Consider the following 9326-nt stretch of genomic DNA (forward strand, 5'->3'; position numbering starts at 1 on the left):
ACTCAGACATGATTTTATGAATGTTAAACAATAATTTTGTATTTTACATTATATACTGATATTAATATGTTTTTTAATACTATAGGAGACAAACTAGAAAGAGATAAGTTCTTTTTTCTCCTTTTCATTGTTCAAAGTATTTTTTTTGAATCGAGGAATAAACGGTTATGTTATGTTATGTTATGTTATGTTATGTTATGTTATGTTATCCATGTTTACGTTCCCACTCGCATCTAGTTTTATTCGCGAGTTTGTTCGTCATACCCCACTCTGAACAATATGCGACATAAACGTAGACTCCTTCATCTAAAGTAGAGTATTATTCAGTTATTTCGCCAGTTGGTAAGCTCTTCCAAGTTAACGAGTGATACAGGAGTGTAAACACGCATGAACTCTCCTCGAACTCTCTTTAAACTTTCCCTGGCGTTCCAGTTGTCAGTTGATAGCTTCGGGGCATGGCATTTGTTGACCATTTATTGCTTTAAATCGTTATTTAAATATCTCAATAAAATTCGTGCAGAAATTTCGCCTGGCTCTTCTCCATGAATATTGGACTTGTTATTAGGGAACTTAAGAACCACGACGACGGCTTAGTCGACGACGTCTATTGACCGGGAAAGGACTGGAACGACAACGTCGGTTTCGGCGGGAAAATAGAAACTTAAGAAGCGGTCAGCCGTTACGACGACGACGATACTGATTGCAAACTGTTCCTTCGAAATGGCGTCTTTTAAAGCAATGCAAGAACTTCTTTTATTGAGCCATACGTCTAATTTTATTGACGATGAAGAATATTTACTGTTCTATGATCTATTCGACTCGAAAAATCCTTGCTTTCCATACGAGGATTATTCAATGTTCGCGCTGGATGAAATGACCGACTCCGAGTGTCTGGCAGAGTTTAGATTTAAGAAAAGAGACATTCCTTTAATTGCAGAAGTTCTAGGCGTTCCAGAGACCATACGGTGTGAACAAGGATCTACTTGTGACGGCATGGAGGGTCTTTGCATGCTCTCGAGACGGCTGTCATTCCCCTGCAGATATGGGGATATGATTCCCAGATTTGCGAAGCCTGTCCCCGTGATCAGTATGGTGACTAACACTGTGTTAGACTTTATATATGACACCCACGGTGCTAGAATAACTCGATGGAATCATGATATCTTAGGCCCTGACCAGATGGAAATGTACGCTGCAGCCATAAGCGCAAAAGGTGCCCCTCTACAAAATTGCTTCGGCTTTATAGACGGCACAGTGAGACCGATCGCTCGGCCTGGGGAAAATCAAAGGATCCTGTACAACGGACACAAGCGGGTACACGCTTTAAAATTTCAGTCAGTTGTTTTACCCAATGGCTTGATTGCCAATATGTATGGTCCAGTAGGTAAGACCTGAATTTTATGGTATTAACCTTCCACATCATTTAACACGAGGTTATGTAACGTAAGCTTAGCTTACTGTATGCCGTATATGCACAAGTAAACAAATGTTAAAGGTTTATGATCACAACCGGCTTTTCTTTGATTTCTTGCAGAGGGCAGAAAACATGATGCATCCATGCTTACGGAGTCAGGATTTCTACGTGACCTACAACAATTTGCTTTTTCGCACGCTAGGCAACCCATGTGTGTTTATGGGGATCCGGCGTACCCATTAAGGGTACATCTACAATGTCCTTTTCGACACGGGGTCCTTACTGACCAAATGAAAGCATATAATGCTTCAATGAGTGTCGTTAGGTCCTCCGTTGAATGGTTATTCGGTGATATAATCAACTATTTTAAGTGTCTAGACTTCAAGAAAAACCTTAAAATTGGCCTCAGTAGTGTTGGCAAGATGTATATAGTTTCTGCTCTTCTCCAGAATGCTCTTACCTGTCTTTACGGTAACCAAACCTCCTCTTTTTTTGCCCTGGAACCACCCACTTTAGAGGAGTACTTTTCCTGAGTGAGCTGAACCGCAAAGTAATTCGCAAAGTAATTGGATCTGATTATATAGGATTAGTGCTTGTTAGTAAACACCCAGTTCCTTGAATAAAGTCATCATTTGTCTCACAAAAGTGTATTTTTTAATGTTCCGAACAAAAACACTAAGATGAAATGAATATACATCGAGGCGAATTCCAAAGAATCGTGTTCGCGTTTACTTGTGAGATAATTGGTTTAAAAACTCAACGAATGTTGCGTAATAACATCTGACTGTAAGAAAATTGGACGCAATGCACAACTTTTAATGGGATCTCAACATTATGTAAAACAACAATGAAAATAACTGTAAGTTATTTTGGAACAATTTTTCCTATCAGAGACATTAAAGCCTATGACTGTTGCTGTTGTTGATTCATGAGCATCATCATCATCTGCTGCTGTTGGTCTTGCTGTTTGAGCATAGTAGAGAGCACCTTATCTTGCTGCTCATTCCTCTCTCTCTCCCTTTGTGATTACATGCTTTCTTGCTCTTTCTTTCTCATTTCCAACTCCCTTTCCCTTAGCTGTATCTCTGTAGAAGCTCTTTCCTTTAAATATTCCACTGCTTCGCCTGTTCTCTTTCGACTCTTTTTCTTGGATGGTCCTGTCTCAGTTCCCTCTTCTTTATCCTTTCTTTTAGTCGTCTGTCCTACCCGTTCTAAAGCACGTTTCCGCATATCTTCAGCAGCCGCCTTTTCATTCTCGAGAGATTTCTTTTTATCATCATCGTCATTGTTGAGCTTCTCTTTTGCAGCTTTTTCCTTCTCTAAGATTTCTTCTAAAAGATCATCAAGCTTGGAATTATTCACAGCAATACCACTGGCCTTCTCTTTCGTGTTTAGTCTTGTCTGAAGTTTTTTTGTCAGTAGGTTATACCTATCGCGAACAGATCGTGGGGTTACTCGGAACTTTGGACACGATGTCGTATTTAAGTGACTTGAAATGGCTTCCCATGCTTTCCCTCTTTCGGGACTTCTTAATTTAAACTGGTACGGTTCGATGTCTACAACTTCCCGGCACGTCAGTATGTCGTGATCGTAACTCCAGGTAAAGTTTGGATTCCTGTAAGATTAGAGAAATTTTCGTCCAAAACTAATTGTAACCCGTAACCAAGGACGAATGTTTTGAGTCAAAAATCCCAACTCCTTACATGCGTGAAATAATAATTCTATTAACTGAAAATACCACAGGAGGATTGTCAGTTTATTCCCCAACCGAATGAAAAAATGCTGCGTCTCTGTGAAACTACACAGGCTGCTTATATTTTACGTAAGACGCACACACAAGGAAGGAAAAATATGGCGTAAAATCAGATTTTTTACCGAGGCTACAGCCCTTTTAACCTTTTAAGCTAAAAGACACTGCGATTACTATTTTTGACGTAAAGCGTTTTTCTTCCATGGTGGAGATCGACGATGTGTCTTTCCTAAATACTTACAAATAACAATGACATAAATTTATAACTTACGAGTTCGCTCGCTCCTCCAAACCTGCCGCTTTTGTTGTTGTTGTCATTCCTAAATGTAAACACGTAAATTCATTACTCAAATTTTCAACCGAATTCGCCTGTTAGAAAAAAAAAAGAAAGCAAACGTCGATGTACAAAGATAAGAATTTCCAAAGGAGTCCAAAATTCGAAAAACAAGGGTGGATTTTTACCTGAAACTTGGCGAACAGAACTCCTTCCAACGACGACGTGAAAGAGCTGCCTTTGGGGTCGTCGACAACAACAGGACGACGGAATTTGCTGGCCGCGCGTGCGTACTAACGTATATCTCACTTCCGGTCGTCGTCGACTAAGCCGCCGTCGTGGTTCTTAAGTTCCCTATTGTTGGTTATCCCTTGGACGTCATTTGTTCAAGTGGGTTTTGAGACTATTCCCAGATCCTCATGGCTGTGCTAACGAAGGGACTATACTCATTTGTATACACTCGTTTTGCTATACATTCGCATAAAGCACGAGTTAAAGAGGACAATTTGTCAGGATCGCCGTTATGCAAGCGCCTAAATTTGTTTTCCCGGTCCAGTCTATCCGAGTGGCCATGTTATTAGTCATATGATCTTGCGCAAGTTTAGGTCAAACCTCCACGTTGCTTTTTGATTAGACGAACGTATTTGGATGCTTACTTGGTTTCACCGCACGCACTGAGATGTACTTCTTTTACGAGAAATAAACAAAGATGGAGCCAAGCCATCCCAATGTTAAGCAAGCCAACGTTACTTTCAGGAAGATTTTCCACTCTTCTTGTTGTTTCTCTCGTTTTCCTGTATCGCTACATTCCGAAAGGGTGAGTTTATATTCAACATGAGACGCAATCTCGTAACCAGAATCCTCGGGCTTTTTGGTCAGTGGGTGAGCGCCCGGAAAGACTCTGGGATAATGCAGCTTAAAGTGCTACTACGACCAAACAATAATTCTTCTTTTTCTTTGGATTTCAAAACTATATTAACTAAACACCAAGTGACCCAAGTTTTAAGTTCTGATTTTAAAAAGACACCTGTGTATTTTAACTGGGATTTTGTTATTTGTTGGTCCGCCATTACTAACTTTAAAATCTTGAGAGGTCGAGGAGAAAATGACGTCAAAGACTTACTGGTTTAAGAATGCAATGCGTGTGTACGCGTCTGAATTAATATGCAGCACGGGAGTTTCGGGCTTTCAGATTTTTAAACTTGTCTTTTGCGTATATAATAAGTTGCGTTTACACGCTGAGATTTTAAGCTAGTGAATCAATGACGTTAATTTTCCCTAGATCCAACCCTCTGAGGTCCAATCGGTCACTTTTGAGCGTGAGTAATGGCGGACCGTGAAATCCAAACGTTACATTCAAAATAAACAGCCTTTGGGTAAAAATCAAAGCTCAAAATTTTGCCAGTTGCGTTTTAAGCGAACATGCTGTCAAAATCTGAGGAAAAAAGAAAATTATTTTTTGATCATAGTAGCACTTTAAGCTCTTTCTTTGATTGGTCGCTTGCATAACAATGGAAGTCCGACAGAAAGTCGGTAAGTAATTCCGAAACCCCAGAATTTGGAGGACTTTCATTGCTGTTTGTTTTTTCTACGTTAGAAACATAAAAATTACAAAAATGATAAAACGACGAGTTTGAATTATGTCTAATACCGCGCAGGAATTTTCCCACGCTGCTAAAAACTCATTACTGTTGCTGTTGCAAAAGTACAGTACGAAAACATTACATCAGTCTCTTTGGGGAGAAATCCGTGGAAGAAGGTCTTGTCGAAGTCATTAAGAATTACGGAAACATAAAATTGGAGTAGAAGAGGACATTGGTGTCGTTTCCACAAAAATTTGTCGATCGTGTTGCTTGCACGATGGTATTCTGCACGATGGACTGCACGCTGAAACACTAAAAATACACTTACCGAAAGCGTCAGAAATTTCATCTTAACTCGCTCTCACAGCAAGCCAATGAGCATTTATCCAGTTTCTTTTATGGTGCGTAAGGCTAAAAGTTTTGTTCCTCGAATACTTTCAACCCGCCATTTCTACTGTTTACTGCTTTCTCTTTTCTGTTACCGTTTCCGTTTAAACTCAACCAAGCCCAATAAGACCGGGACCCACGATTTCTGGGAAAATGGAGTCGGACTCCATAGGCCACTTCGGAAAATACCATAATACTCTTTGTTTGTCCTCCCAAATTTTGTATAAGCGTTGTTTCCAGTTTCTCTTGGGACTTACAATGGTCCCAAGAGAAAACAAAAACAATGCTTATTCAAAATTTGGGGGGCGGGGGGGAGGGGGGCGATAAGCAAAGAGTATTATGGTATTTTCCGCAGTGGCCTACTATCCCAGAGTCTCTCTGGGCGATCACCCGCTGAAAGCCCGAGGATTCTGGATACGAGATGGCATGAGACTCTGCTACTTACACGCCATTTTGAAATGTCGCAAGAACCAATAAGCATTCCTTGTACATGCGACCTAGACGTAACAAGTACCCAACACTCCTTTATTGCCTCCAAATCAATGAAAAAACGTTATAGTGACTGGTTGACATACTGCAAATCAGTCCTCTCTTATTTTTAATTCTCTTCATCCATGGTTGAACATTCCACAGTTAAATTGCCTTGTGAGCACTATTTCTATTTCGTCTTGATAAGTTAATGACTTAAACAATACACAGAGGCCAATTACACTGTAACTGGATGATCATTTGCGCGCCACTTTGCAATTTTGTGATGCAATGGCCATTTGTATACTACAGACGCATAATCCGTCCAGATGAATTATGCGTCTCTCATGTTATCCGTCTAGAGTAAAGACGCATAATTCGTCTGGTACGAACTCGGGCAAACATTTTTTCGGCGTCTGTTAAATTCGCCTAGTATAAAGACGGGCATCAGACGCACGATTCTTCTGGACAAACTAACGAGTTTAGTGCGTCTCTCGAAGACGGACTAAAGTAGATACTTCATCCAGACGCATAATGCGTCTTGTGCCCGTCTTTATACTAGACGAATTTAACAGACGCAGAAAAAATGTGTCTCTAGTATATAAACGGCCAATGTTGGTGTTTTGATTGGCAGTTTGCTCCGTGGAAGTTGCAAGTTTCAAATTTCAACTTGTTACCCGGTGTTTACCTTCCCAAAGGCAGGTATTTGTACCCGTTCGTAACAACCTTGAACTCTATTTCTTACAATATAAATTAACGAAATAATAACTCGTCATTGGGTAGGAATCGCGAGGCTGTGAAAAAGGTGATTTTTAAATTTAAAAATCCACAGTATATCGCCGGGCGTGATTGTTTGCAAACCTTGAAGTAGCGAAAGTTCTGTGAAGTCAATTGGAAACTGTTCGTATTGTTTTGTGGGATTCCCCACGCTTTGTCATCACCGGTGATAATTAGTGATTTATTTATTTATTTGTATACGAGAACCAAGTGTTTGTCACGTGGTCTCTATTAGGGAGAGGACCCTGGAAATAAGAATGATCCTGTGAATGAGTGTTTGTGTGTGGCGGCCATTACTCTTCTCTGCTGTTGTTATTTGGCGAATTTCGACTTGTTTTCTTGGTTCGATTAATTTACAAGTCGTATAAACGAAGAAAAGTTGAGTGAAGTACTTGTAAACACTTTGAAACAAATTTGAGTTGTTGTTACTCGCACACAAAACGAGTTGAGTTTGAAAATATGTTACTTAGTAAGTTTTACAACCCTCCAACTTACATTTATTGTGACCTTTCACAGAGCAAAACTGACTATTTATGTTAAGATATTTCTGGATTTGTCGTAGTCCTTAGTTTTGGAGATACGGAGGGAGTAGACCTAATTTTAAACCACGCGCTGCTGGGTATTTATGCGCCGATCAACTCGAAACTTCAACACCCCCCCCCCCCCCCCCACCTAAGGGCAAAGCCCGGAAATTTGAACTTTTGAAAATTGGATCGTTCAAATTTCCGCCCCCTCGGGCCAAAACCGTGTTCAAATGCCCTACCCTATCGTCAAATTTGCCTGTCATACCCTTCTTGTTGTGTTCCTCACCTCACAATGATTTTACAAACACAGTTTAATTTAAACAAAAAACATCCAACATTCAACATCCAACCTTTTACATAGAGCAAAAAGCAATATAAATCCATATTCTTAAATCCTAAAGGAATACCGGGGTAACAATGTAATTAAGGTCCTATTCAATCGAACAAAGCGTCAAAGTTGTACACAATTGTACACAACGATCGGTCCTTTGTCCGTATGATCGAATTTATCGGGTATCGAATTTTACTGCGAAGGCTATCCTTCTGTATAATGTCATTTATAAGGCGATATTCCGATTGGCTGCTTAGAAAATGTTTTGTCAAATATGCTCATCAAAAATTTACCGATGAAGGTTTACGTTGAAGGCCATGCCATTGCAGGAATTTGGTTTAAAAAAAACCTAAATCCCTCAAACAGCACCCTGTGATAGTGAACAATTAACGATGGTGCTAATAACAGGTAGCAATTGGCCATGGTCAAGACAGTCGACCACCAATTGGGTTGGCATTGGGTCTAAATTACACGATTTTTGGCAGCTTTTTTTATGATTGCGCTAATATCACCTTCAGACAACTGCTTAAATGATCGTAAAACTTTCGCACATTCTACTTTAGGGTCTGGCGGTACTTCGCGCAAGTCTGATAAAATAGTACATGTGGATTCTATTTCGTTTCGAATGTCATTAATCTTCTTCACAAAGAACCGTGCAATGTCATTTCCCAGTAAAGTTTTATTCAGTTGATCAGGAATGTACAGGAATGTAGGAACTAAGTTCGCTTTAATGCCCAGGATCTCATTTGCAGCTCTGAAAAGTTTGCGTTGATCAACACTGTTCTCTTCCATAAACTCAGAGTAGAATTCACGTCTTGCCTTATTCAACAGGAAAGTCACATAGTTTCTTCTAGTTTTAAATACTTGTAGATCTTCCATTGTTCTAGTTCTTCTCCATTTTCTCTCAGCTTTCCCCCTCAACTTTCTTGCACAGACAATGAGCTCATTATACGATGGGACAGTAGGTCTTAAAGTCTTAGTAACAACTATTAAGGGAGCGGATGATGCTCCAGCACTGATGATAGTGTAGCATAATATTTTAAGGCCATAGCATTCAAATCTGTTCCACTCACATCTTCTACATACAAATGATTAACCGCACACATGTCGGAATCTTTCAAATCACTTTCCATTTGATTCATATCAATCGATCTGTTTTTCTTTTCTTTTTTTAATTACTGGGTTGTCACTCCCCTGCTAAGTGGTGTCTTTCCGCATAGAACCTTCTGCGCGTATTTTCTTGGGATCGAGAGTGAAGTGGGAAATGCGTAGATTTCTCTGGTGGACACAGTAGAACGATTAACTTAACCGGCAATGGCGTCGAAAGTCATGTAACGCGAATGGCGTTTTAGTGGATCTTTGAACAAAATATACCCTTATGAAGCTCAATAATGGCAAGTCAATTGGATACTGAACGAGACAGGCGGTGGAATCTTAAAAGCGACGAGTAATGGACTTCGACAACAATCTGTCGCCCGTCGAGCCGTCTTTTACCTAGTGTGCTGTTATGTAGAACACTGAAGATTCCTAGGGCAGCGATAATAGTGAGTTCAAAGACTAGACCAGGTGGATTGGATGGAATTTCAAGCGTTAAAATCGCTGAAAAGGTAACATTATTTTCGTAGCGATGCAATTGCGTGTCTTCACCACATGTTCCTTTGATCTCACATAATTGTGTATTCCCTCAAAATATTCGCTTGTTTTCGCTTTCGCTCGAACATATTTACCTCTGTTACATGTCCAGTGAATAGTTTTATCCTCTGGGATGAATTTTCCGTCGAAAAATTGGTTATTTGAGTGGTTTTTGGCAAAACAGAG

At 40.0% G+C, this 9326-nt stretch overlaps 1 protein-coding gene across 1 annotated transcript; it reads left to right on the plus strand.

Moving 5' to 3' along the window:
• Positions 1 to 720: 720 nt before the first annotated feature.
• Positions 721 to 1948, plus strand: LOC138050579 (uncharacterized). The gene is made up of 2 exons (XM_068896898.1): positions 721 to 1384; positions 1535 to 1948. The coding sequence occupies exons 1-2, from the start codon at positions 721 to 723 to the stop codon at positions 1945 to 1947; spliced, it is 1077 nt and encodes a 358-aa protein (XP_068752999.1). The 3' UTR covers position 1948.
• The last annotated feature ends 7378 nt before the right edge of the window (positions 1949 to 9326 follow it).

The sequence above is a fragment of the Montipora capricornis genome, chromosome 6, assembly GCF_036669925.1.
Source record: "Montipora capricornis isolate CH-2021 chromosome 6, ASM3666992v2, whole genome shotgun sequence".
Classification (NCBI taxonomy): Eukaryota; Metazoa; Cnidaria; class Anthozoa; order Scleractinia; family Acroporidae; genus Montipora; species Montipora capricornis.